Raw genomic sequence first — 24,464 nt, 5'->3', positions numbered from 1 at the left:
TCCTGCTCCCATCCTTCCCATCGATACCTCGGCTGAGGCAGGACCCTCGACGAAGAAGGGGAAAGGGAAGGTCTCAAACTCGATCCTTCGTGAGTTTCCTTCGTCCCTCGCTCTTTCTTTCGAGGCTCGACTCCGAACTGACTCAAACCCGAGTCTTCCTCTCTTCTTGTCGGTTCTCAGCTGCAACCATCTCGAAACCGAATCAGTCTCAACTCAAGTCGAAGTCGAGGATCAGGACCAAGTCGAAGAAGACGCGTCTCGTCGTGGACGGATCTTCCGGATTTTCGAGAGGGAAGGAGGCGATGGAGGACGACCAGTGAGGGAGAGGTTAAAAGAGTAGGATTTTGAGCGGTTGTTTTTCGTTGTAGCTTGCATTTTCTGTTCTCTTAGCCTCCTCTCGTTTCGTTTTTGCTCTTCTCTGGTCCCTACCTCTCCCGCTGTAGATAGCTGTTCTCGTGGGATTCGAAAATGTTTCAATCTCATGAATATCTCAAACAAGTCTTCTCTTGCTCGTTGTACCAGTTTCGTCGAGGCTCCTGAGATAGACCAAGGAGGACGCGTCGTGAAACCGAACGGAAAGAAACAAGAACATCGAAAGAGGGACGAAGACAGAACAGCAGCGAGAGCTAAGAAAGAAAGGGAGGACTATGTTGTGAGAATCTAGGTGCCAAGAACAAGGCGGCCTAAAGGGGGAAAGAGACGGAGACGCGTCAAGATGATGTTGGGCTGGAGATCAAGCTTGTACTCTAGTTCGAAGGTGAATCTCTCGGGGTTATATATCCTACTCCAGCCGATGATTATATAGCTATAGGCTCGACGCTCGAGTGAAAGGCGCGGTCGTGCAGCAGCTTCAAGCTGGCGCGCCGTCGCGAACAAAACGCCATCTCTCCTCCTACGCTTCGGCACCACCTAGTAAACAGATGGATTCATACTCTATACTATACTATATAAAGAAGCAATCAGTCCCACCTGTGAGGAGGGCCCTTTGAGGCGAAGGAAGAACGACGGCGGCGACGCCTTTCCTCTCTTACCGACGGGGAGGGAGGTTGCTCCGACGCTACCTAACCGCAAACTCGAGCCAGGTGGACAGAAATACTTCTATCGCGTGATTGGTGTAGTGGTATCTCACTCCGTTCGGGCGAAAGTCCCCTTTACAGCAAAGGATAACATCGGAGAGGTCCTCGGTTCAATCGTTTTTTGTTCGACGCGAGGTTCAGAGCTCAAAGTGGCCCGTCAGGCTCATCTTTTGCGGCTGGTCGAAGCTTTCTCAGTCCAGCTATGCTTTAGGGTCTGCTGAATTCCTGCTAGGGAGCACGGAAGTCCAGGATTGAGCCTCCCAAGACGATCTTCGACGGATCGGAAGGCTCGACGCGTCTCGATGACCTTGCGTTGGCGTATCCTCTCTTGATTGAAGGCACTGTTAAGTACTGGTTTCATAAGGTCAACTATCTGCTCTGTTGACAAAAGAAGACCCACAACCTTGCTAGTAAAAGCGAAAAAGCGAACGAGGAAGTCTGCGACGACTCGAAAGCGAACTGACGAGCGAAGCTCAGGGAGAGCGAGAAGATGGCAAGATATTCGATCGTAAGACAGACCCAGAGAACCTAGAGAAGACATAAGGAGAGGTAGATAGGAGTGTAGGGGCCTCCTCGATGTAAATGCGAAACTGATGAGGACGAAAGGCAACGGTCAACTTTGACGTTCGACTTTGCGACACTCGAGATGGGAGAAAATTCAAAACCTTACAAAGTGGCATATGCATATGAGTTTGGATCGGGCGATGAACCAGTCGAGGTAGGTCCGAGGGGACGTTCGGTGCTTTGGTCGACGACGAGGGAGCTCGAAAAAGGAGGAGTGGGGGTTCGAACGTTCGAGGTTGATCAGAAGATGTGGGAGGGAAGAGATTGGGTGTGATCTGATGTGGAGAGGACTGATGTAGGGATATTTGATGAACGTTGTAAGCGAGGGGTGGAGGTTGGAGGTCGAGGAGTGCTCGCGGAGGAGAGGAGGAAGACGCGTCGCAATCGAGTTGAAGCTGAACGAAGAAGGAAGACGAGGTCAGATGTTTACTGAAGAACGAAGGAAAGGTTCGAACGAACGAAGAAGACGCACCTCACTCCTCCATCTCAATTACAAACAGATCTCTCCACTTCTCCTTCATCACAACCCTCAGCCCTTCTTCCGCCTCCTCCTTCTGCTTCTCGCAATCAACAACCAGAACGATCGATCCCTTCTGCATCAAATCCAATCCAATGGCACGGTTTCGATCCATGAGCATGTTCAGAAGCGACGAGGGATGCGGCCAGCTGAAATCAAGGAAGGTCGTGACGTGAAGTCGAAGGGTTCGATGACGGTCGAGCGAGAGAGGAGGAAGAGCTCCGAGATGATCCCTGGTTCCGATCCGAGTCCAGCTGAAAGGTAAGCAGCTTCGGAGCTGTAGGACCTGAAGTCTCGTCCAACCTTCGAGGCGAGGGGACCTCACGTCGATCCAAGCGATGGAGAAATCGAAGCGAGTGAAGGTCTCGATGGAGAGACGGATTGGGTTGAGACGAGGGAGGAGGGAGGAGTAGAGAGGAGGAATGATGGTCTGCGAATGGAATTCGGTACAGGTGATGTAGATGCTATCGAGAGGGATAGGTTCCGAATCGACGAGTCGGGAGGAGGAAAGGTCGAAGACGAGCTTGACAGCTGCCAAGGGGATCATGTATGTGAAGTCGAGGTCGAGGGTACGCATCTGGGAGAGGGAGAGCAGAGGACTGATCCGGGAAGGAGTAGATGTCTGAGTCAAATCAGGTGGGAGTCAGAGAAGCTGGAAAGAAGCCAGACCGAGACGGAGACGGGAAGGGAGCTCACCTTCTTGACCTCCTCCCTCTCGCAGAACAACGCCTCCAGCTGTTCCCTTGAAATTACCAGTACCTTCTCGTACAGTATCGGAGCCGTTGATATCAAGAAGTCGTACGAGACTCTTCCGAGAACGGCGACGAAGGATCTGCTTCCTTGAAGACGAGCGCGAGCACATCCCATGGAAGTCTGCGACGAGGAGCGATCTGGAAGCCGATTCGACAGCAAAAGAGAAGATGTCGAGTTTTAGAGCATTATATCTAGCGTAGCGTGAGACTTGAACTTGCTTGAAGCATCTGGAGCTGATAGGATGGTAGAGAGAGGCGAGCAGTTGAGGGAAGGGAGGAAGCGGGAAGGTCAGCTTGAGCTCATCTTTTCCCTCCTCTTCAGGCCTTCAACTCTCCACCTTCACGAAAGCGAAGAAGCTCGACTCACGCTGAGACAGCTTTGTATTCGTATTCCGAGCTTGGAACTTCCTGCTCTTCGATGCTGGCCGTTTGAAGGGAAGGAAGAAGACAGCTCGTCATTTCGAGGTCGATGAGCTCAAGTTCCCTTCCCTTCCCGTTCTCTTCTACTCAAACCCTCACACCCCAAATCGGGATCCTGACCCCCCAGCTGCCCAACCACCACCTCCTCCTTCTCAAGATTCCTCGTCTAAATTCCTTCCGCAAGATGGTTCCTCTGCGTCCGGTCCAATTCCTCGGTCTCCTCCTTGCGAGCTTCCTCGTTCTCTTTGTGACCTCCTCCCTCTGGCCATCCTCCTCCTTCTCTTCACCCTCCCTCTCAACTTCACCATCTATCATCACATCACCACCCTCGAAACCTCGTCCACCGCCAGCGATTCCTCACAAGGCAAAGAGGGTAGCCATCGTAGGAGCGGGAGCATCGGGTAGCAGTGCGGCCTTCTTCCTCTCGAGAGCTGCGAGGGAAGCTGGCCTGAAGGATGGAGCGCTGGAGATCGTGGTATACGAGAGGAACAACTACATCGGAGGAAGTGAGTGAAGATTCGAGGGTTTATCGATGGATAGAGATCTGTGGAGGAAACCAAACAATGCTCGAGCTGACCTCCTTCTTTCCCCTTCCCTCCCTCGTCCTCCCTCCCTGCAGGAAGCACGACGGTGCACCCGTACGGAGATCTTACTCTTCCACCCATCGAACTCGGAGCCAGTGTCTTCGTGAGTTCTCTCCTTTTGGCCTTTTCGCGAGCGAAAAGCTGACGATTCTTTCTCTTTCTTCCCTTGCCTCACACTCCCTCTCGACGCGTCGCCTCATCTCGACTTTCTATCGCTGGTTTCCCCTCCCTCTCTCTCTTCCCTCACCTACACTACCCATCTAGGTCGATGCAAACCTCAACCTCATGCGAGCAGTCTCCGAGTTCGGGCACCGTCTCGTTCCCTGGGCATCAGGCGACGAAGACGATTCCCTCACGATCTGGGACGGTACCTCCTTCCTCTTCACCACCTCTGGAGGTCTCGGATGGTGGGACAAAGCCAAACTCCTCTGGAGGTATGGATATGCCAGCCCAACTCGAACTCAGGCGGCCGTCGCTTCTCTCCTCGCCAAATTCAAGGATCTGTACGACCCGGAATGGTTGAACAAGAACGGAGCGTGGGCTGATGTTGAAGGGTTGAGTAAAGGAGTAGGGTTCGATGGGTTGGCTGGAGAGACGACGAAGGAGTGGTTTGAGGAGGAGGTGAAGACGAGTGAGAGGTGGGTTGAGGAGATGGTTGAGGTGAGTTTGACGTTGACTTCACGCGTCTTTCTTCGCTTCTTTTACGTTTGGCTGACTCCTCGCGATCCTTTGAATGTTTCAGGCCGCTTCGAGAGTCAACGTGAGCTGCTTCCGTTCTCAGTGCGCTGCTCAGATCTAGTTTCTCGAAGCTGATCTAGCCTCATTTGACAGTACGCTCAAGACGTCACTCAACTCCACGCCCTCGTCGGAATGGTCTCTCTCGCCGCTACAGGAGCTTCTTCCGTCCAAGGAGGCAACTGGAAGATCTTCCGATCCTTCATCGAACGCTCCAAAGCTAAACTTCATCTCGAAACCGAGGTTCGTTTCGTCTCCTTTTCCTCTGCCCTCTCCGTTCGTCAACCTCGAACTCACCTTTTCCTCCCCTTTCTCCCTTCGTCCGTTCTACAGGTCACTTCCATCTCCCCTCTCCTCGACCTCAGCACCGGCTCCACTCGCTGGCTTCTCCACACCAACTCCACTTCCACCTCTTCCCCTCCTCCCGCGGTCGTCGAAGAAGAACCGTTCGACGCACTTCTCTTCGCTAACCCATGGCATCAAAGCAAAGTCTCTCAGGACGAAGGTCTCGATGGTTTGTTTGGGTTGATGGATGCGATTCCGTGAGTTCGATGGCATCTCATTCCTCCCTCGTTCCCGCTCCCGCTCTCGCTCACCTCTTTCCTCCCTCTCCCTCTCCCTCCCTCTCCCTCTCCCTCTCCCTCCCCCTCCCCTCCTTCCCACTTCTTCCCAAAACCGCCCAGTCCCCAGCCCTACATCCATCTCCACGTAACCCTCCTCGTCACCACTGCTTCTCGCCCTTCCCCTTCCTTCTTCAATCAACCACCCTCGACCCCCATCCCCCGAACCATCCTCACCTCTTCCGCTACCCATCGACACACAGGCTCCAGGTTACCTGAGTTCCAGAGCATAACTTACCACGGGGAGGTGGTTGAGGGGAGTGAGGAGTGGGTGGTGAAGATCTTTTCGTACGAGAGGAGGGGCGATGAGTGGTTGAGGGAGTTGTTTGGGGAAGGAGAAGTGGTTTGGGTGGAGAGGAAGGAGTGGGATGCTTATCCTAAGTGAGTGGAACTGGATATGGACTTGGTTGGGTGGGACTCGGGGAGGTGGGTTGGGGGAGTGGGAATGAAGAGGGAGACGAAAGAACGGACGAGACGCGTCGAATTAACTGGAAGCTGATCTTTCTTTCTCCTCCCTATCAGACTCCCACCAACCTCAACCTACCCACCGATCATGCCCTTAGGCAACACGACTTCCTTCTACTACCTCGCTGCGCTCGAGCCTTGGATCTCCACGATGGTACGCCTGACCTTTTTTTTCGTTTCTCGTTCGACGCGTCCTTCAAGCTAACCCCTTTTTCGTTCTCTTGCTCGTCGCGATGCAGGAAACCCAAACCCTCTCCGCCCGAAACTCCGTAGGTCTTCTAGCAAAGACTTGGTGGAATCTGGACATGGGTGTGTGCGATGGGATTGTGGAGGGAGGGTGGGATTGGAGTTGCTGAGGGACAGGTGAGGGAGGGATCTGGCTGTATCTGTGGTCACGGTTGGGAGGATGCATATGTATTTCTGGAACCGGGCTGTGCGTGAGTGGTTTGGGTGTGAGTTGGAAGGAAAGAGGAGGAAGGAGAAAGAGAGTGCGGGACCAGAACGACGCGTTTCGTCGTTGGCAGCCAGCGCGGTTGGGCTCGTCTTCAGGCTGCCTTGGACTCCCGAAGGAGACTTCGCTGGATTTATTCGTGCTTTCTCGAGTCTCGAGCCTCGTCTGTCCAAACCCAGCCGTCCCTGTCTCGCGGTGAATCGAACCGAGAAGGAGAGTTTCGACGCGTCGTCGGCGGCCGACCTCGCTAGTTTTTCTCTGACGCTCGAGATCTCGGTGCAAATTTTCTGATCTCTCTCGAAGCTCAATCAAGTCTTCTTCTCGATCTCCTCCAGGCTTCGAGCCTAGAAAAGCGGAAGGGAGAGAAATGCCAACAAGAAACAAATGAGCTCGCCGACCCCTGCTTCCTCCTCTTCTCTCATCTATTCGCAGCTTATCTTCACTCACCTGTCTGCTTCGAAAACTTCCCTCTTCCTCTTTCCCCAACCTGATAGCCTTCTGAAAATCTTCCTCTCCCCGAAATGACGTCCCTTTTCTCAAGTGCTGTTTTCTCGCTCGATCGGTTCGATTCGATTTCCAGCCCACGAGCTCCTCCTAACCCCGACGTCCTCTTCCTTTCCTCTTCACGGCCACCAACTCTTCTCTCGCCTCCTTCTCCCCTCCCTCCTCGTTCTCGTCGGTTTCGGTTCCGAGTCTCGTCTCTCTCGTCCCTATAGAGTCAAACTTCTTCTCCTTGCAACGCTGCTAGCTAGGAAACACCATCGCAACAGGCCTACCCTCAAACCTTGACAAGGACACTTTCAAGACCCTTCGTTCGACTTCAACCATCAACCACCACCACCTCCCCCTTCTTCGCTCGATACTTCCCCTCGCATGGTGTCCTCTCTCTCTCGGAGATCGTCTTCTCTCGCTCTCGTAGGAGCTCTGGTGGTGCTGAGTCTGGGAGGAGTGGACGCAGCTTCGAACGACGTTGGGAACACACTTTGTGAGTCCAGTTCCAGCTTCTTTCCTTTCGACAGCGGCGAGTATACAAGGCAAACGTAGAGGTTCCCTGCTGGTCCTTAAGCTGAAGAAGGGAGCTATTAGGAGGGAACAGAGGCGAGGGAGAGGAGGGAGGGAAGGAAGGAAGCGAAGGGTCGAAGCTCACCACTTCCTCCCCTCCCTCCCCCTTGGCTGACGTCCTCGGGCGAAGCGAAGAGATTCCCTACGATCTCAGCCCGTTAAGGATCTCTTCCTGATGGGTAGAGGGTGGGTTATCGAGTGAGAGAGCGAAGGATTTCCTATCAGGAAGGGCAGGAGAGAACGAGGGTGGCCTCTTCAGCTGAGACGATGATGCGCTCGAGGCAGAAACTGGACGATCCAGCCCTCTCCTGCCCCACCGAGGAGCTGCGATGAATTCTCAGCTTTTTTCGCTCCTTGTCGTCGTGCTTGTATAGAAGACGAGATCAGGTCACTGATCGTATGTCTCCTTTTTGTCTCGTTCAAAACAGATACCTCCTCGGTCACCTACTGCTCCCCTCCAACGGGGATCCTCGTCCAGGACTTCGGATTCCAGTACTACGAGAAGAACAACGTTGGTTCCTCTTTCTTTCTTCTCAACCGCTTCTTCGTGGTCTCGAGAAGCTGACCTTCGCAAAAATGACGTTCTCAGTCCGCCTACTTCACCCTCACGGCCGCCTCCATCAGCAACAACCTCAATCTCGCCGCTCAAGTCAGCGTCGACGCCTACGGGATCTCAGCCCTCAACTGGACGATCAACCTCTGCGACGTTCTAGGAGGGATTCTGTGCCCTCTTCCTGAGATCAGCTTCTCTGGTGAGTCGTGTCAAAGGAAGGAAACAACTGCGACGAGACGAACTGACTTTCTCCCTCCGATTAGGTGGATCCGCCCTCCCCGTCCCCGAAGGACTCACTTCCTCCCTCCCTTCCATCGCCTACACCGTCCCCGACCTCGAAGCCTACGCCCAGGTTCGGTTCACTGACGTCAACACCAACGAACTCGTCGCTTGCATTGAAGCCACGCTCTCCAACGGTTGGACGACTCGCGTCCCCGCCGTCCTTTGGTCCACAGCCGGAGTCGCTCTTCTCGCCATCCTCGTTTCCTGGTTCCATACAGCCTGGAACATCTCGAGGTCGGATCCCAAGCTCAAGGATCGAGCAGAGCTGGTGACGGGAAGCTCGAGTCCTGGTCAGTGGAGAGTCGTCGACGTGATCTTCATGTTCCAGTCGATAGCCGCGACGGGACTGCTCTCGCTCGAGTTCCCTTCGACCTACAGGGCGTTCGTACTCAACTTCCAGTGGGCGCTGGGGATTTTTTCGACGCCGAAGGTCCAGTTGGCTATCGATCGAGCGAGAGCTTTGACGGGAGGGAAACTTACGAGGTTCGTTTTCTCGTCTCGTCTCCTCTTGTCGTCCGAACGTCGAGCTGACCGTCTTCTCTTCCTTCTTCGTCTACAGTCAAGCCTACCCCGAAACCGCCTTCGTCAACCGTAAATCCACCTATACCGTCCCCATCGGAGGAGCAGTCACCACCAACGTCCCTACCTTCTCCGGCTACGCCATCCCTCTCGTCAAACGATTCGAGGACTTCCTCCTTCCTTCGACCTACCAGAACCAACCTCCTCTTCACTCCCAACCCCACCTCTCCTCCCTCTTCCCTCGAGCCACCGTCCCCGACGAAGCTTCCTCCAACTCGACCACCAACCTCGCTTCCGGAATCCCAATCTACGTCAACTCGCTCAACGTTCCCGTCGCCAACGCGTGGTTCACGGTCTTCTTCACTTGGTTGTTCATCTGGCTGGTGTTTGCTGGGTTGCATTTGATCCTTTGGTTGGTGGTGGTTGGTGCGACGCATGGAGGGAGGAAGGTGACGTGGAAGGGAGAGAAGAGAGTGACGGAGGGCGAGGGGTGGGCTTGGAGGTTGAGGAAGAACTTTGGGTTATTGGTTGTGACGAACGTTTTGAGGATGGTGAGTCTCTTTCGTCTTCTTCCTTTGTCCCTCGTCTTGACGAGAAGCTGATTGATTCCTTTCCTTTTGAACAGTCCCTGATGGTCTTCTTCCCCGTCGCCATCTTCTCCCTCTACCAATTCACCCTCTCGGACGCTTGGCTTCCCATCTTCCTTGGAGCCATCGTCCTCTTCATCACCCTCGCCACCCTCCTCATCGCCGAAGGTACCCTCCTCCTCGCCAACCGACGTTCGCACGACTCGGTCCCAACCACTCGAAACCGAACGTCCATGGCAGCAGCTTCGGCGCGTCGAACCTCCACCACGTCCATCTCCATCTCCCCCGTCGTCGAGGACTCCGACCTCACCACCGACTCCATCTCCTCTCAAACCGTCGTCAACCATCACAAATCCATGTTCTCCCCCTTCCCTACCTTCCGACCTCTCTGCTCAGCCCTCTATCAGCAGTACCGTCGTCCTCTTCACTCGTTCTGGCTCCTCCCCATCCTCTTCTCGACGTTCGCCAAAGCGTGCTTCATCGCGTTCGCTCAGGGGCACGGAACGGTTCAGATCCTCGGACTCGTCGTCGTCGAAGGGTTGACGCTGGTGCTGCTGGTGGCGTTCAGACCTCACACGAACAAGAAGGGAGATTGGCTGAGCGCGACGTTGAGCGTGTTCAGATTGGTGGCGATGGGGTTGATGATTGCGTTCTTGGAGCAATTCTTTACGATCACGGGGATTGTGAAGACCGTGCTGGGATTGGTGATCGTGGCGGTGTGGGGATTCGCAGTGCTGTTGCTGTTCTTCGGGATCATCTACAACCTCTGTGAGTTTCGACGCGTCTCTTTTTTTTTCGCTTCGTCTTCTCGACTGACTCCCTCTTCCTTTCGTTCCATCTCAGTCTGGGGAATCATCTGGAAACGACACACTCCCTCCGCACCCATGGACATGGAGGATCTCGACTCCGACTCCATTCGAGGAGGACCTCACCCCGTCGTGCTCGAAAACGACGACGACTCGAACGAGAAGATCGAAGACCGATCTCGACTCTCCTCCTCTTCTACCTACCAAGGCGACTCCACCACCAACAACCCTTCCAAGGACAAACTCTACCCTCCAGGCTTCACCTCCATCGCTGAACACGACGAACGGGAACAGCAGCAGCAGGACGAACAAGATCGTCGTTACTCCTCCTCCCAACAACAACAACCTCCCTTCCTCTCCGACACCAACCGTCACCCCACTTCCTACATCCTCCACGAAGAAGACCTCGCTCCTTCCATCCCTCCCTTCGTCGGAACACCCGTCCCTCTCGCCTCGGAACAGGAGCAGCAGCAGAGGAGGAGCTCGATGGGTCCACCTCAATCTCGAGCGACGACGCAGGATTACTATCGTCCACAGTCGTATCCCTCTGCTCAGAACGGGGACGGGATGACGTTCGCTCCTCCTATGCCTGCTTACGCTGGAGGAGCAGGAGGAGGAGGAGGAGTGGGGATTCCGACGTACACGCCGAGTGGGAACACGCCGTTCTACGACGCGTTGGAGACGCCGATGAGGGAGAGGAATGGAGCTGGAGTGGGAAGCGCGAGTGGGGGTGGGTACTTTGGAAGGGGGCAGTAACGTTTAGCTTCTTTTCTTCACCCTCCGTATCTACCTCGTTTCGTTCGTTCGGTCGTTCTCGTTTCGTTTCTCGTCTTTGCTCCTCCTGCCCGTGCTCTCGTTCTCAAACCTCTCCCTTAAGCCTTATATCCTCTTGACGACCTTCCAACTCACTGTATCTGTACCCTCAACACACGCTCCGTACACATCTCAATCTAGACTCTTCTCGCTCCTTGCCTTCCCGTTTCATCGCATCGTTCTCGCGTCCCCACTCCTTTCGTTTTTCTCACACACCCTAGGCTTGCTTCTTCTATTTGATACACTTGCAGTAACGACAGCTTTTATAGAGGTTCTGTTTTTTGAACCGAGACGGGGGCTGAGAACGAGAAGATCGAGGGGGAGAGGAAGACGGCGACGCGAGTGGAAATGAGGATAGTTAGTGGAAAGGGGAGGGAGGAAGGAGTGGCGTTGGAGAATATGGTAGCTAGGAAGATTGGGGACGAGTTGGCGAAGAGAGGGGTGGTGAGTGAGAAGGGAGGGGGGGAGGGGCAGGGAGGGGAGATGGATTTGGGGGGTTGATTGAGAGAGACGGAGGAAAGCGTTGCTGAGTTGGATGCGATATAGATTGTGCGCTAGTGACTGTATTTCTTTTGGGGAGGGAGGTAAAGCTGAGGAGGATTTTTGTCAGCGAGTTTGGTTCGGAAGAGAGGGAGATGAGCTTGAGCGACGCGTTTCGTTCGAACAGGTCGATAGAGAGACGATTGTGCTTAGCAAAGGAGCGACCGTATGAAGAGGGGACCTGAGAGATAATGCGAGGTTCAGATTGGGAGAGTAGACAAGAACGAAAACAGGGAAGCGGGGGTGGGAGTTGAACGGGACGGACGCATCTCGATCGAACGTTTTACCTTGTTGAGGTCAAGAGCTTCAAGACATACGACGAAGAAGGGAATGTTCATAGGGGAATGTGTTCTATGGACAGAAAGACGACGCGGTGCCAAAGGTAAGGAGCAAAGAATCGCGAAAGGAGAGCTGAGCACGACGCGTCTTTTTCTTCAACGACTCCCTCTCCTCCTCTTTCTCTTCTCCCTCCTCCCGCCTTCCTCCCTTCTCAATGCCCGTGTCTTCTGAGAGTATATCTATCAGTTCTCGCACTATGGAGTCGGTAGCAGTCTCCGCCTCCTCGTTTTCTGTCTCCAAACTGATCGCGTCGAAAAGTGAGCAAAAGGAAAAGAACTCAAAGAGCTAGGGAAGCGCCTTCAGAGGTCCAAAAATACCAGTAGCTTGTACCAGCAAAAAAGGCGCCATCCCGGGATTGAACCGAGGACCTCTCCGATGTTATCCTTTGCTGTAAAGGGGACTTTCGCCCGAACGGAGTGAGATGGACACCAGAGGAGGTCGGGACGCGACGAGAATTGCCCCCGCATTCACTCCCTGGTAGGTCCCGTCTGGGCCTTTGGTCCACTTGGGGTCAGTACAGTGCAAGCGGCTCAGAAATTTCGACATCTGCTTCAATATCGTCTCTCCAAAAGGATGAAACGAAGCGAGACGCGTCGACGTATGTAATACCGAAGCCGTCGATTCTCTCCGCTGTTCAAGCTTGAGCTAATCAATGAGGAGCAGTAAAGAGATGGCGCATAACGCTTCAATACAACTACGTAACTTCAGCAAGTACATCAAGACAAGAACTTGGGGATTCGGACGTAGAGGAAAGGCTCCTCCTCGGCAGTTCGTCGAAGAGCTTCGCAATCGATCTTGAGGCTCGAGTTCTGAGTGATCTGAGTGTCGACACCGGCGTAGTCGGTAGGGGTCAAAGAGAGCATCGAGTGGTCTGTTAGAAGAAATGAAGAAGAGGTCAGTACGAGCAACGGTGGAGAGAGCAAGAAGAGACGCGACACTAACGCCAGATCTAGTTTCGACGCGTTAGGAGGGAGTATGAAGTCAGCAAAGCGTCTGAGAGTAGCGGGAAAGAGAGGAGTACTTACGCCAGCGTGGTAGGCGACTCCTTGCGAAGGGGACGTCAAGAAAGCCTTCAAGGTCGAGAAATCGGGCTTGTCGTCTGTCCGCGTCGAAAGAGAGAGAGACCGAAGAAGATGAGCTCTGGTCTTCTTTCACTCCCATGAAGAAGAATGCACCTCTCGTGACTGAAAGCCTCGCGGACTTCGATTCTTCTCTCGGCAAGAAGCAGAACAGAAGACTCACCAGGTCCGTTGAGGGCAGCGAGCACGACCATTCCTCCGGTTCCCTCCAGTTTGGGCTCTCCAATTCCTCCTCCCCACTCTCCTCGAGCCATAGGAATGAACGCTTGAGTAGTCGCAGCGTGACGCTCGAACATCCTGACCTCGTAGGTGGATCCAGCAGCGAGACCGGGAGGAGGACTCGCTCTGAAAACGAAGATGGCGGTTACGGGTGCTGGCTGAGAGTCGTCCTGAGGGTAAGCTGCAGAAAAGGGTACAGGGTCAGTCTGAGCTGGAAGAGATATGATTTGAGGGCGTCGAGAGGGATCGGAGAGGAGGAGGGAGAGGGAGGGAGGGAGACGGTCCGCCTCCCTCGAACGACCAAACACTCTGAAAGCCAGCGCTTCCTGCCTAGCAGAGAGGGAACGAAGGCGAGACAAGGACTTACTCGAGACGATGGGACTCATTCTGTTGTACTTGAAGGCAGGGATAGGGTTGGGAACTCGGTTGACGACAAGGCTCGAGGGAACCGTCGAAGGGTCGGAGGATCCTTGGATAACTGCACCGAAGGAAGAGAAGAAAGGAAGAATTGATTCAGCTTGGGTTCTCGTAAATAGGATTCTGGGACAGAGTAGCGAGAAATGTGAAGCTCTGAAGCATTCAAGAAAAGAGGGAAAGCGGGCAAGAGGGCAAGAGAAAGAACCGAGCTCGCAAGGGAAGGAGCCGAAGATGTTGAGCTCGAAGCTCGAAGGTCGGACTCACGATCTCCGTATGGTGCAAAGTTCTCGAAGGTGACAGGCTGAGCATCGAGGGTGGGGATGGAAGAGGACATGATTGTGGTGATGGGGGACTTGATAGGTTCTGAGGAAGTCGTGGTTTGCGGCAAAAGCAGCAGCGAATTGAGAAAACGAGCTTTGAAGGAGAGGGCTGAAGCGGTTCCGTCCAGAACCGCGATTCTCTTGTTCTTTTTGGAGTGCGCCTTGCAGGGTTCTTCGGGGAGGGCAGCAGCAAGATCATCGAGAGGTCGTAAAATGTCGTAAAGAAGGGTGAAAATATGCGAAAACGTTCGTCTACGAGCAAAGAGTCCGACAATCTCTTCTCTTCTTCGCCCTAGCGTCGTTCCTCCTCAACGCCTCTTCAGTTCCTCCACCAGATCCGACAGCAACGACGTCTCCAACTGAAACAGGAAGGGCTTGAAGGTCAGCTTCTTGGTACTCGAGGGCGAGAGCGAGAGGAGACCAAGAGACTCACTCCTCTGGCGAGGGACTTGACGGCAGTCGACGTCTTGATCTCTCCGACGAAGACGAAACGACGATACTCCTGAAGGTAGGAGGGGTAGAGCAAGTCAGCGATAGTGTTCGGAATCGGTCAAAGTACAAGTGAATGCTCGCCTCCAAGTGGGAGGGATGAGATCTGCACGAATGGAGGGGAAGAGAGGTGAGCCGATTGTTTTCTCGTCGCGTCTCAAAGTCAAAGCAAAACTCACGAAGCAGCTCTCAAAGTTTGAAGAGCATCTAGCGTCACTTCCTCTGCGTCCAGGCTCCCGACACTCTTCTTTTCGTCCTCCGAGCAGTAAGTTTGGCAGGCGGCGACGAGCTGAGGAAGGGCGGTTGCTGACGAGAGGGACTCGGTGAGTCGGAGGTTCCTGTCAACGAGGAGTGGATCGAGAGTGGGATTGGGTCTGTTAAGAGGTACAACGGAGGTCAGGAAAAGTATGGAGGAGACAAAGAGGGAAAGACGAACGGTTCTGGTCCCGAGATGGAGAACGATCCGGTGGTGTCGGAACCGAAACGACAAGTCGAGAGAAGGAGATCGAGCGTGTCCTGCTTATGGTAGCTACGATAAGAAGGACGAAGCGGTTTCAGTCTCCAGATCTTCAGACGCGCAAAATGTCGAGGAAGACTGACTCGATGGTGGTACAAACGGAATGGAGGTAGAGGATCGTCGACGGGTGAAGGACGACTCGAACTTCGTTCGGCAGGCGCTCGAGAAGTGGGAGCTGAGAGAAGAGAGTTTGCAGGTCAGTCGGGTTCAGATATATCGGTAGCGTACTTGAGCCGTACCAGCTCTAGGTTGATGAGATCAACCTGATCCAGAAGAGTCGAGGCAGGGAGGGTGACGAGAAGTTTCGAACTCTTCCCGAACTCCTTGAACTGGGAACGGTTCGAAGGAACTGAGAAGAGATGGAGAGCGAGAGATTTCAGTGCGAGATAAAGAGCAATCGGAAAGAGAGAAAACTCACTGAAGGTCTCCTTTCCTACTCCGAAGGAGAAGAATCTCGTGTCCTGCTTCCTCATTTCTGCGACGCTCGGAAGAGTCCAGATCGACATCGAGTTGTGCACCAGAACGACGTCCGTCGAAACGGGTCCAGACGTCCCTGCAGTGAGGGAGAGGACCTTCGTTCCTCGAGATGGAAGCCTTGGACTCGGTTCCTGAGTCAAGAGAGTCTCCAAGGCGACGACTCCAGGAAGGGAGGTTCCGTTTTGGGAGCGAGGGGCGAAGATAGCGACCGAGTTGAGGCCTCGAAGGACGTTAATGAAGCCACCTTGAATTCCCCATCGATCGACTGTAGAAACGGAGAGCAAGTCGGAGGTTAGGAGCTGCAGAAAGGGAGCAGGAGCGAGGACGAGGAAGGGGACGAACGAGAAACGTCGACTCTGAATTCGAGTTTGGGATCTGGCTGACTGAGATTCGGACGACTAAGGACGACGAGGGCTCCAACGAGAGCTTCTTTGTAGAACCGATCTCGAAGTTGCCAGGGAGCTCCAAGCTCCGTGCAGAGGGGGGAAGAGCGAGGAAGAACGACGAAGGCGAGAGGAGAGTGGGGGATGTAGGCGATTGAGATCTGCGTAGACGGCATCGAACGTCGATCGAAAGTCAGCAAAGCTCGTTTCGAGAAGATCGAAGAGAGCTGTTAACTCACCGAGCCCCCGTCGCTCGAGTCCTCCAGCCACCAAGCCATCTTCTTGAAGCTCTCCTCCCTCCTCCCTTTCTCCTCGAAACTTCCTTCTCCTCCAGCGACGACTCGGCACCACTGGATCACTCGAGGACGAGCGGTAAATACGACTGCAGCTCGATAGACGGTGAAAGTCTGCTCGAGAACGACGTCCACGAGCGTTGATCCGTCGGATTTTGAGCGAGAGAAGGTCGTCTCCAGCGTCGGCGAAGATGAGGAGGACGTGGCGGAAGGTGGATGCTTCGGAGTGGTATCGAGGATGTCGACGATGCCGATTGATTGAGATGAGGTAGAGGTACTACCGAGGAAGAGGTTGACGGAGGTGCAGGGTGAATTGGAAGGGAGGGAGATGGGGGGCGAAGGACGCGACGAAGATGCAACTCCGCGTTGAGATGTTGAAAGAGGATTGGAGGGTCTGAATGAAGGCAAGAAAAACGAAGAGCATCATTAGTGACCGATGTCAACGTAATAAGAAGGGCGAGATGGTCCAACCGTTCAGCTGCTACCGGCTGAGAGATGCTTCCGCTCGCTCTCGACGGAGGGGGGATCGGTCTCGGACGGTCTTCCGAAGTCGACGACGACGAAGAAGGAGCTGCAGCAGACACGGAGACGAGAAGCCTTCTTAAGGAGGAATCAAGGTTCGCCTGCTGCGTCGACGTCTTCGGGGCCGCTGCTGCTCGTCCAGCCGGTTCGACCTTGGACGACGACGCGACGACGACCTTCTTCTCCTTCTTGATACGTAGTGGTTCGGGGACCTCTGCTGGAGGATCCGGTTTGGCTCGTTTGGCTGGTGGTGGTGGCGGAGGTGGTGAAGGGGGAAGGGGTCGCGTTGCGACGCGGGGAGGAGGAGCGGCGGGAGGAGAAGGGGGAGAAGGAGACGTCGGCTCCCGTTTGGGAGAAGGAGGAGTGGGAGGTCGGAAGAGCTGTTCAGGTTTCGACGACGAAGGTGTCGAGTGTGAAGGCTTGCTGGAGGGTTTGGGCTTGGGAGCTTCAAGAAGAAAGAAAGGAGAGAGGACGGGTCAGGGACGATCAGAGCGACCAGCGACGAAGCTTCGAACCCACCTTGTTGAGGAATTGACGCTTTCTTAGGAGGAGGCTTTGGAGGAGTTTCGTCTTCTTCGGGGTCTGAAGCATCGGCTGCCAGCGATAAAAGAACGAAATTCAGCCGCTGAGAAGACGCGTCGGAGGATCGACAAGAGAGAAGACTCACAGATCACTCTTGTCCGCTTCCTCGGGCTCGGATTCAGACTCGGGCGATGTTGAACCTTCTTCGGAGGTTTAAGGGATTCCTTCCTGACTTGCTTCTGTCTCTTTGGCGGCGGCGGGGGTGGCGAGTCCTCCTTGTCCGACGAAGATTCGATCTCCTCTTGATCCGACGACGATTCATCCTCCGACGAAGCGGTACTCCTCTTTTTACCCTGTCAGAAAACGATCCCAACATTCAAAGGAAGAGGAGGTCAGCCATTCGTTTGAGTGGCTGTGGCGAGGAAAGAGACAGACCTTCGAGACCTGAGTTCGACGAGCAGCGTTCCTATCGCGTCGACTCTTCCTAGCTTCCTCGACCCACTTGTCTGAAGAATAAGATCCAAGGAGGAAGATGGCCAGTGAGAAGTTGATACTTTACGAACCTGCAAAGCTGGTACTAACCTAGGAGGTGAGGAGGAGTGGTGTAACGACTGAGAGGATCGTCGAGAGCTCTGTCGGGTTCGAAAGGGAGCTTGAGAGCTTTCCAAAACTTCGAAGGCCTGATTAGGACGCCGAAGTGTCAGTGCTTGATCGGCTTGGGAGCGAGTACGACGCGGACTTACATCTGCTCCGACCCCATGAAGCTCTCTTTGGGCTCGTTTCTGCTCGAAGGGAAAGCGTCGAGGTCAGCGCAACGAAGCAAGTGCGAGGTGAAAGGAAGAACTGACGTGATAGCTGAGTCTTTCCATCCAGCCCACTACAGGAAAAGAGGGCTCAGTTGATGGATGAAAAATAGCTGGAAAAGATGATCTCGCACTGACCTTGACCTTGTAGTACTGCAGAAAGGAGGACGAACGAGGGAGGAGGGAGGAAGGTCAGCTTCGACGCCTTTCTTCTCGAGAGCCGCTGCAGTTGGTCGATGAGGAACTCACCCAGCCTCTCCCAGCAGAGCCCTTCTTCATGTAGTTTGCTTCCAGGATCCAATCTGTGAGAGGGGGGGAGCAAGGACGGAGGTCAGCCCAACGAGGAAGAAGGAGGGAGGAAGGAGACGTGAGCTCGAGCTCCTTCGAGTTGCAAACAACTCACCGACTTCGTAGGTGGCGTCTGGATCCTCGGGATCTCCTAGTTCGTGTTCGTCTTCATCAGACGTCCATTCGTCGATAGCAGGCATCTTCGGAGTGAAGAAGGGGTGACGAGGGGGAACCGAAGGATAGAAGAGAGCGTGAAGTGCGAAGCTCGAAGCTGCTGTTCTTTGGCTGAAGAGTCGCTGAAAGGACAGGATAGGTTGTTCCTGGACGAGAAGGTGGAGAGATGAGGAAGGCGAGGAGTGGTGTCCGAGGCCTCTGAAGTCGATTTCTGAGGGAGCTGATGGTTTGGGGGAAGAAGGAGGAAGGAAGGTCGAGCTCAACGGTGGGGAAATCGACCTCCTTGACGATCGTCGACTGATTTCGGATAATTTTCGCGGTGCTCATCACACGAAAGATCTACAAGGCTCGACTTGAAGGCGAGCATCGAATAACCCCTGAAAAAAATGGAAGAGAATCAAGGAGAGGTGGGCTGAGACGGGGAGCGCATCGGTCAACTTTTCGCGTTTTCCGTAGACATCAGGCTCGAGGGACTCGGAACTAGAGATCTCATAGAGTGAGCAAAATTCCATCTCCCCAAGAGCTGGATTCCGCGTACGTGTTTCCCGACACGAGAACTAACAACGGGACGGAAACATCTCGGACGCGTCGCGACTTGTCATTGTCTCCCTTCCGCCGACTTATGGCTCGAGTCGTCGAATAGTCGCGGTGCTCGTCTGAGAACGGATCTGTATCAGCAATCTAGTCTACAGGAGCACTCGAAGCAAAGGCATAGGAATGCGAGCTGCATCAGAACGACGCGTCCCCTCAAGTCGTTCTCCTTCTTTCCCCTTTTGCGCGACGTGAACTCCTCGACATAATTCACCGAAACAAACTCAAATAAAGGACATTCTTTGATTGATCCGAGCCGCTCTTGCGTTGGTGGAAGAAGTGAACCAAAATCAACGCGTCGTTCCGGCGCTGGTTTCTTCCCGCTCTTCGTCTTCACCAATCACTGTTCCCATCCAGCAGCCCTCCGAGCACTCTTCGAACTGCTCTCCATACCTAACCTCCTGTGTCATCTTTCTATTAGACCTTCCGATCTTCTCCCCACTCGCAAGCTGTTCGAACAAAACGCGTCGCCTCTTTGTCGTCTTCTCGCTTTCCTTCTTCGCCCCTCCCCACCCCTCCCAATCATGAGCTCTTCGAAAGGTCTTCGAACCCTTACGTATCGCCAAATCACTTGTTCAGTCCTCCTCAAACCTCTTAAACCCCTCCCTTTTCTTCAAGCTGCTCGAACGAGACGCGTCCCGTCCGCCCTCTTCATCACTATCTTCCCCTTTCGTCGAGTTGCGTCTTGAGATCCTACCAGGCCTGAACTAGATGGCCTTCAAGATGTGAAAGATCACAATGAGAATATAGGAACTTACATGGTGAGCTGGGTAATCACCGAGAAGCTGAGATGAAAGGACAGGGTGATGGAAACGCGTCGACGAGGATTCAGCTCGTCTGCTTCTCTTTGCATCTCTAGTGATCCCCTACAGACGCAGTATCATCAGTCCCTATGCGATTCACAGAGATTTCATCAGCGAGAGGCACAGCTCCGAAAGGGAAGCAACAGCCCGCCCAACGAAATGTCCCTTCGACCGCGTCGCGTCTTACCTACGATCCCTCCCTTCCTTCGAGACTCACCTAGTCTCAGATTCGGAACAACAGAAAAAAATAATTACAGTTGAGTTACCGTTCTCGAGATACATTTTCTGTAAACACCACGACAGGGCTGAAAAGAATGATGTTGTTTCCTTCTCTGTTCGACACCTCGTTTTGAACGAGGCCTCAGCGAAAGTCTGTCGAGGTCTTTAGAGCGTACTACAATACTCGCAGAAAGGAGCAGAAGGAGGGAGACTGGCTCCGGTGAGCTCGACCTGTTCTCCGTTAGGCACTCGAAAGCGAAACGAGACGCGACGACTGACTCCGTCTTCTTCTTCTTCTTCCATTTTTTTCCCCGAGCAGGCTCTCTCGCTCCTCCCAAGAAGAAGAAGAAGACGACTGCTCCTGCTCCCATCCTTCCCATCGATACCTCGGCTGAGGCAGGACCCTCGACGAAGAAGGGGAAAGGGAAGGTCTCAAACTCGATCCTTCGTGAGTCTCCTTCGTCCCTCGCTCTTTCTTTCGAGGCTCGACTCTGGACTGACTCAAACCGTCTCTTTCTCTCTCTCTCTTTACGTTTTCTTCACCATCCAGCTGCTACGACCTCGAAACCGAAGATGCCTCGTTCGTCGAAGTCGAAGTCGAAACTCGATCAGACGCGTCTCGTCGTCGTCGGATCTTCTGGATCTTCGAGAGGGAAGGAGGCGATGGAGGAGGAGGAGGAGTGAGAGAGGTCCGAGGAATTTGGAGTATGAGGTGTTGTTGTCGTAGTTGTAGCTTGCACATTTATGTCTCTTCGCTTCGTCTCTGTTTCTTTTTCGGGCGATACTAAACGGAGCTGTAGTTGGCGACCCCTCCTCAAGATGAAAAGTGCCTTTTTTTTCGCCAAGGAGCGATGAAAGCCGAGCAGAAGAAAGGAGACGAAGAAAGAGACGAGTCGAAATCATTGAGTTCACGAACTCGATCTCCTACATGTTCGTCTCTACGAAGCACCGATCTCGTCTTTCTGGCAAATTTTCTCGATCTCGGTTTTGGAAGAAGTCCTGTTCTCCTCGCCTAAAGTTTACTCCTCCATTTTTCGAGCCTCAAGAAGAGGAATTGGACAAGTCGAGGCGAAGAACTGATGGGAGGAGGAGCATCTGCCTCCTGCTGGGTCGTAGGCAAGAGCTCCCTCTATACTTGAATCTCCGAGAAGAGAACAAGAACTACTTCCGATGCGTGATTGGTGTAGTGGTATCTCACTCCGTTCGGGCGAAAGTCCCCTTTACAGCAAAGGATAACATCGGAGAGGTCCTCGGTTCAATCCCGGGATCGCGCCTTTTTTGCTGGTACAAGCTACTGGGACTTTTGGACCTCTGAAGGAGCTTCCCCAGCTCTTTGAGTTCTTTTCCTTTTGCTCACTTTTCGACGCGATCAGTTTGGAGACAGAAAACGAGGAGGCGGAGACTGCTACCGACTCCATAGTGCGAGAACTGATAAATATACTCTCAGAGAGACACGGGCATCGAGAAGGGAGGAAGGGGGAGGGCTAAGGGCGAGAAAGAGGAGGAAGGGAGTCATTGAAGAAAGGACGCGTCGTGCTCAGCTCTCCTTTCAGGCGCCTTTGCTCCTTGCCTTCCGCACTGCGTCGTCCTTCCACTCATCGAACATATTAACCAACTATCCTTACCTTCCTCGTCCTATGTTTTGAAGCCTTTGACCTCAACAAGGTAAAACGTTCGATCGAGACGCGTCCGTCCCGTTCAACTCCCACCCCCGCTTCCCTGTTTTCGTTCTTGTCTACTCTCCCAATCTGAACCTCGCATTATCTCTCAGGTCCCCTCTTCATACGGTCGCTCCTTTGCTAAGCACAATCGTCTCTCTATCGAGCTGTTTGAACGGAACGCGTCGCTCAAGCTCATCTCCCTCTCTTCCGAACCAAACTCGCTGACAAAAAGCTCCACATCAGCCACGCCTCCTCCCCGAAAATAAACAGTCACCAACGCACATATATTTCGCGTCCAACTCTGCAACGCTCTCCTCCGTCTCCTTCTCCCCTCAACCCCCCAGATCCATCTCCCCTCCTCCCTCCTGCTCCCCTCCCTTCCCACCCGTCACGCCTCCCTTCACCAACTCATCTCCAATCTTCCTAGCCACCATGTTCTCCAACGCCACTCCCTCCTCCCTGCCCCTCCCACTCACGATCCTCATTTCTACTCGCGTCGCCGGCGCACTCTCCTTCTTGTTCTCCGCTCCCGTTCCCGCTTTCTCATCGATCTCCTTGACCTCAAACCAAGCCACCAAAAATGGTTCCACCCCCTCCGCGAAAGGAGGGACGACAGCTTTCCCTCTTCGAGCAGCTCGACTCCAAGAGTGGTATCGAGCGTTGAGCTGGAGGATCTCCCTCGGTGCTTCGTTCGTTGCTGAGGAGGTTACCGAAAGGGTTGCGAGCTCGACTCCTCCCAGCGAGGATAGTGTCGAAAGGAGGATGCTAGGGATGAGCGGCGAGGAAGGGAACGTATGCGAGTAGGTTGTGTGTGGCGGGAGGAAGAGGTGGATGGCTGAGGAGAGGGTTGAGGGGCGAGCGAGAGCCTGCGTAGAGATGAGCAGGAAGAAAATGTGGTTAGGATGGAAGAAAGACGGAAGGGAGTTGGGACCGGTGAGAAAGGTGAGAAGGGGAAAGGGAAGGGAGACGAACGTCGGGGAGGTAAAAGTGTTGATGGGACCAGGCGAGGGACCATCGTTTGCTGTGCCCTTGGACGGAGTCCGAGAGAGCGTAGTTGGTGATCTGAAAGTAAATCAAGAAGATTGAAGGGGGAGGGAGTCAGTGGTGAGAGGAGAAGAAGGAAGGGAAAGGAGAACGAAGCGCGAGCACGCGCACCTTCTTCTCTCGAAGGAACTGAACGATCTCCCCCACCGAGGAGGATTTTCCGAGAAGACTTGTGAACCATCTGTACGAGAAGAAAGGAAAAAATGTTGGTGAGGTCAGAAAGAGAGAAGAGAAAGGGGGAGAAGGCGAAACGAACCTGCATCGCCCTCCAAAAGCAAGACTCTCCTCGACCATCCGTTTGACGAACGCGACTTCTCCCCCGGGAGTGATCATTTCGGTTTCGGCTCCCGTACAGACCTAAGAATTGGGTATAGAAACAGAGGGAGGGGGAAGAGTTAGAAGGACGAAGAGAAGATGAGAGAGAGACGAGAGCAGGGAGACCAACAGCGTGAGGAGTGAACATCTTGTTCGACGCGAGTTCGAGGATCTCAGCTTCCGAGGAGTAGAAAGGTGGGTTGCACATTGTGAAGTCGAAGCTAGAAAAATTCAACCAGAACAAGTAGGTCTAAGTTTCAGCTCAAGCTGCCCTTTGAGAGGAGGGAGAGAGACGAGAACGGACGACGCGTCAGGGTCGAGACGGAACGGCAAGAAGATCGGATCGGCCTTCGTCGTCTTAACGAGCTTGATCTTCTCAGAAGCCCAGTTTCGAGAGATGTTGGCTTGGGCGTGATGGTGGGAGTCGGGGTCGATTTCTGGCAGATGGACAAGCAGATGAGGCGAGAGCAAAAGTGTCAGGTCAGTTCTCGCTTCTCGTTCGACTCAAATCGAATTCAGGGACCTGGAGTCAGCTCACCTGTCGCACAAAAAGTCCACCCAGGGAAATGACGAGTTCCGAGAAGAGGGTAGATGGCTGTTGAGCCTGTTCCGATGTCGAGGCCTCGAACGGGTTGTGGAGAGGAGGGATTGCTGGAGGGAGAGGAGGCGAGGAGAACGTCTTGGATCCAGAGGAGGTAGTCCAGTCTGAGAAGAAGAAGCTACTGGTCAGAAACAAGCGGTGGGTAGAAAGAGAGGACGAGAGGAACGAACCGATTGGCGACCTGCGAGACGAGCGAACGAGGAGAGGTCAGCTCGAGATCAGGAAAAAGCTGAGGAGCTGGCAGAAGCTCACAGTTGGACAGAGACGATCCTCGGGGATGTTCACATTGAGTTTGAAGTCGTGAAACAACAGCGTTCGCGTCAAGGCTCTGTGGTAAAGAGCAGGCGAGGAGGGAGGGAGAGGTGAGCTCGACGAGTTCGATGCAAGTTGAGAGCGAGAGAAACGAGGCGAACCTGACGGCTTCCGGTCGCTTGAAGTCGATGCTTGTAAGATCTAATGCGTTCTTGAAGAGACTGAGTCAAGAAGAGGGAGAAGGAAGGAAGTTTGGGTGACCTCAGCCTTGAGAAGAGAGGAAGGGAAGGAAAGTTGAGCTCCTGTGAGCTTCTTCCTTCCTTTGCCATCTTCGTTTCCCTCCCTCACTCCGACATCCGAAGATACCTCAGCTCGAATAGACGTTGGATAATCCCGAGAGAATACTCACAAAGGTCTGAGCTCTTCTCCGACTGAAGAAGCTGCGAGAGCTGCAAAGTCAGGAGGAAGGAGCGAGTACGGGTTTCGGGGATGCATCTCTTTGTTTCGTTGGACGCTGTTTCGAGAAGGCTGAGGGAACTGAGATTTGAGCGTAGGTGGTAGATGAGAGATTGATCGACGCTGTAGAAGATGGAGATGGTCCAGATTCGAGCTTTGTCGAGAGCGAGATGATGGCGGTTTGGACCCTGGAGGTTGAGCTCGAAGTGTTTGAGATTTCGGAGGAGGGCTTCGAGGGCATCCGTTCTCGCTCAGATTTTCATGCGAAAAACACAGAGAAAAGCTGGCCTGATCTCAGATCCAGTATCGCTCTGAAAACTTTTCCCTCGGATGA

At 53.8% G+C, this 24,464-nt stretch overlaps 7 protein-coding genes and 1 non-coding gene across 8 annotated transcripts; 4 read left to right on the top strand and 4 right to left on the bottom strand.

Moving 5' to 3' along the window:
* Positions 1 to 1,643: 1,643 nt before the first annotated feature.
* Positions 1,644 to 3,386, bottom strand: BDY24DRAFT_442548 (uncharacterized protein). Its single transcript, XM_076644690.1, has 6 exons — positions 3,277 to 3,386; positions 3,129 to 3,143; positions 2,854 to 3,047; positions 2,113 to 2,779; positions 1,747 to 2,035; positions 1,644 to 1,666 (listed from the first exon to the last, which is right to left on the bottom strand). The coding sequence occupies exons 3-4, from the start codon at positions 3,022 to 3,024 to the stop codon at positions 2,114 to 2,116; spliced, it is 837 nt and encodes a 278-aa protein (XP_076495395.1). The 5' UTR covers positions 3,025 to 3,047; positions 3,129 to 3,143; positions 3,277 to 3,386; the 3' UTR covers positions 1,644 to 1,666; positions 1,747 to 2,035; position 2,113.
* Positions 3,387 to 3,388: 2 nt separating this feature from the next.
* BDY24DRAFT_393692 (Prenylcysteine lyase-domain-containing protein) lies at positions 3,389 to 6,160 on the top strand. The gene is made up of 9 exons (XM_076641078.1): positions 3,389 to 3,835; positions 3,949 to 4,016; positions 4,178 to 4,573; positions 4,656 to 4,673; positions 4,745 to 4,891; positions 4,982 to 5,190; positions 5,332 to 5,649; positions 5,791 to 5,887; positions 5,973 to 6,160. The coding sequence occupies exons 1-9, from the start codon at positions 3,514 to 3,516 to the stop codon at positions 6,087 to 6,089; spliced, it is 1,692 nt and encodes a 563-aa protein (XP_076495394.1). The 5' UTR covers positions 3,389 to 3,513; the 3' UTR covers positions 6,090 to 6,160.
* Positions 6,161 to 7,057: 897 nt separating this feature from the next.
* Positions 7,058 to 10,749, top strand: BDY24DRAFT_370990 (transient receptor potential ion channel family protein; the record flags this gene model as incomplete). The annotated part of the gene is made up of 7 exons (XM_076638136.1): positions 7,058 to 7,169; positions 7,675 to 7,757; positions 7,836 to 7,998; positions 8,063 to 8,564; positions 8,641 to 9,151; positions 9,226 to 9,955; positions 10,031 to 10,749. 7 exons carry the CDS (start codon positions 7,058 to 7,060, stop codon positions 10,747 to 10,749), a joined length of 2,820 nt encoding a protein of 939 aa, XP_076495393.1.
* A 1,617-nt stretch (positions 10,750 to 12,366) lies between these two features.
* DAL3 (ureidoglycolate hydrolase) lies at positions 12,367 to 13,775 on the bottom strand. Its single transcript, XM_076641077.1, has 6 exons — positions 13,665 to 13,775; positions 13,351 to 13,461; positions 12,928 to 13,164; positions 12,711 to 12,784; positions 12,628 to 12,634; positions 12,367 to 12,556 (listed from the first exon to the last, which is right to left on the bottom strand). The coding sequence occupies exons 1-6, from the start codon at positions 13,732 to 13,734 to the stop codon at positions 12,402 to 12,404; spliced, it is 654 nt and encodes a 217-aa protein (XP_076495392.1). The 5' UTR covers positions 13,735 to 13,775; the 3' UTR covers positions 12,367 to 12,401.
* A 128-nt stretch (positions 13,776 to 13,903) lies between these two features.
* BDY24DRAFT_393685 (uncharacterized protein) lies at positions 13,904 to 18,421 on the bottom strand. The gene is made up of 20 exons (XM_076641076.1): positions 18,130 to 18,421; positions 17,976 to 18,028; positions 17,865 to 17,879; positions 17,772 to 17,800; positions 17,667 to 17,705; positions 17,506 to 17,603; positions 17,359 to 17,429; positions 17,069 to 17,276; positions 16,921 to 16,995; positions 16,351 to 16,846; positions 15,826 to 16,273; positions 15,546 to 15,747; positions 15,145 to 15,468; positions 14,966 to 15,075; positions 14,810 to 14,901; positions 14,646 to 14,738; positions 14,389 to 14,583; positions 14,294 to 14,315; positions 14,154 to 14,222; positions 13,904 to 14,079 (listed from the first exon to the last, which is right to left on the bottom strand). Exons 1-20 carry the CDS (start codon positions 18,212 to 18,214, stop codon positions 14,029 to 14,031), a joined length of 2,775 nt encoding a protein of 924 aa, XP_076495391.1. The 5' UTR covers positions 18,215 to 18,421; the 3' UTR covers positions 13,904 to 14,028.
* An 882-nt stretch (positions 18,422 to 19,303) lies between these two features.
* BDY24DRAFT_416406 (uncharacterized protein) lies at positions 19,304 to 20,485 on the top strand (the record flags this gene model as incomplete). The annotated part of the gene is made up of 3 exons (XM_076643580.1): positions 19,304 to 19,352; positions 20,121 to 20,249; positions 20,352 to 20,485. The coding sequence occupies 3 exons, from the start codon at positions 19,304 to 19,306 to the stop codon at positions 20,483 to 20,485; spliced, it is 312 nt and encodes a 103-aa protein (XP_076495390.1).
* Positions 20,486 to 20,973: 488 nt separating this feature from the next.
* On the top strand, positions 20,974 to 21,075 carry BDY24DRAFT_t68. The gene has a single exon. It is a non-coding gene; the product is annotated as a tRNA-Pro (tRNA).
* A 1,237-nt stretch (positions 21,076 to 22,312) lies between these two features.
* BDY24DRAFT_112917 (ribosomal RNA large subunit methyltransferase F-like protein) lies at positions 22,313 to 24,312 on the bottom strand. The gene is made up of 10 exons (XM_076635874.1): positions 24,084 to 24,312; positions 23,836 to 23,895; positions 23,675 to 23,750; positions 23,593 to 23,603; positions 23,360 to 23,526; positions 23,126 to 23,258; positions 22,952 to 23,042; positions 22,763 to 22,863; positions 22,618 to 22,687; positions 22,313 to 22,524 (listed from the first exon to the last, which is right to left on the bottom strand). Exons 1-10 carry the CDS (start codon positions 24,167 to 24,169, stop codon positions 22,360 to 22,362), a joined length of 960 nt encoding a protein of 319 aa, XP_076495389.1. The 5' UTR covers positions 24,170 to 24,312; the 3' UTR covers positions 22,313 to 22,359.
* Positions 24,313 to 24,464: the final 152 nt, after the last annotated feature.

This window comes from Mrakia frigida, assembly GCF_051309035.1.
Source record: "Mrakia frigida strain ATCC 22029 unplaced genomic scaffold BDY24scaffold_21, whole genome shotgun sequence".
NCBI classification, from domain to species: domain Eukaryota; kingdom Fungi; phylum Basidiomycota; class Tremellomycetes; order Cystofilobasidiales; family Mrakiaceae; genus Mrakia; species Mrakia frigida.
The sequence above is the reverse complement of the archived record's forward strand: the minus strand, read 5'-3'. Positions and strand labels throughout refer to the sequence as shown.

Bases quoted from the DNA above. Each gene is read 5' to 3' on its own strand.
- BDY24DRAFT_112917 (XM_076635874.1), bottom strand. From the start codon at position 24,169: ATGCATCCCCGAAACCCGTACTCGCTCCTTCCTCCTGACTTTGCAGCT. The intron at 23,043-23,125 runs GTCCGTTCTCGT...GAATTTTTCTAG, and splicing joins CGTCTCGACCCTGACGCGTC to CTTCGACTTCACAATGTGCA. The intron at 22,525-22,617 runs GTGCGCGTGCTC...ATTTACTTTCAG, and splicing joins AGTTCCTTCGAGAGAAGAAG to ATCACCAACTACGCTCTCTC.
- BDY24DRAFT_442548 (XM_076644690.1), bottom strand. From the start codon at position 3,024: ATGGGATGTGCTCGCGCTCGTCTTCAAGGAAGCAGATCCTTCGTCGCC. The intron at 2,780-2,853 runs GTGAGCTCCCTT...GATTTGACTCAG, and splicing joins AGAGGGAGGAGGTCAAGAAG to ACATCTACTCCTTCCCGGAT.
- BDY24DRAFT_393692 (XM_076641078.1), top strand. From the start codon at position 3,514: ATGGTTCCTCTGCGTCCGGTCCAATTCCTCGGTCTCCTCCTTGCGAGC. The intron at 4,017-4,177 runs GTGAGTTCTCTC...CTACCCATCTAG, and splicing joins AACTCGGAGCCAGTGTCTTC to GTCGATGCAAACCTCAACCT. The intron at 5,191-5,331 runs GTGAGTTCGATG...AAAACCGCCCAG, and splicing joins GGGTTGATGGATGCGATTCC to TCCCCAGCCCTACATCCATC.
- BDY24DRAFT_393685 (XM_076641076.1), bottom strand. From the start codon at position 18,214: ATGCCTGCTATCGACGAATGGACGTCTGATGAAGACGAACACGAACTA. The intron at 15,748-15,825 runs GTGAGTTAACAG...CCGTCTACGCAG, and splicing joins ACTCGAGCGACGGGGGCTCG to ATCTCAATCGCCTACATCCC. The intron at 14,739-14,809 runs GTCAGTCTTCCT...TTCTTATCGTAG, and splicing joins TCCGTTTGTACCACCATCGA to CTACCATAAGCAGGACACGC.
- DAL3 (XM_076641077.1), bottom strand. From the start codon at position 13,734: ATGTCCTCTTCCATCCCCACCCTCGATGCTCAGCCTGTCACCTTCGAG. The intron at 13,165-13,350 runs GTAAGTCCTTGT...CCTTTTCTGCAG, and splicing joins AATGAGTCCCATCGTCTCGA to CTTACCCTCAGGACGACTCT. The intron at 12,785-12,927 runs GTGAGTCTTCTG...CGACGCGGACAG, and splicing joins CGCTGCCCTCAACGGACCTG to ACGACAAGCCCGATTTCTCG.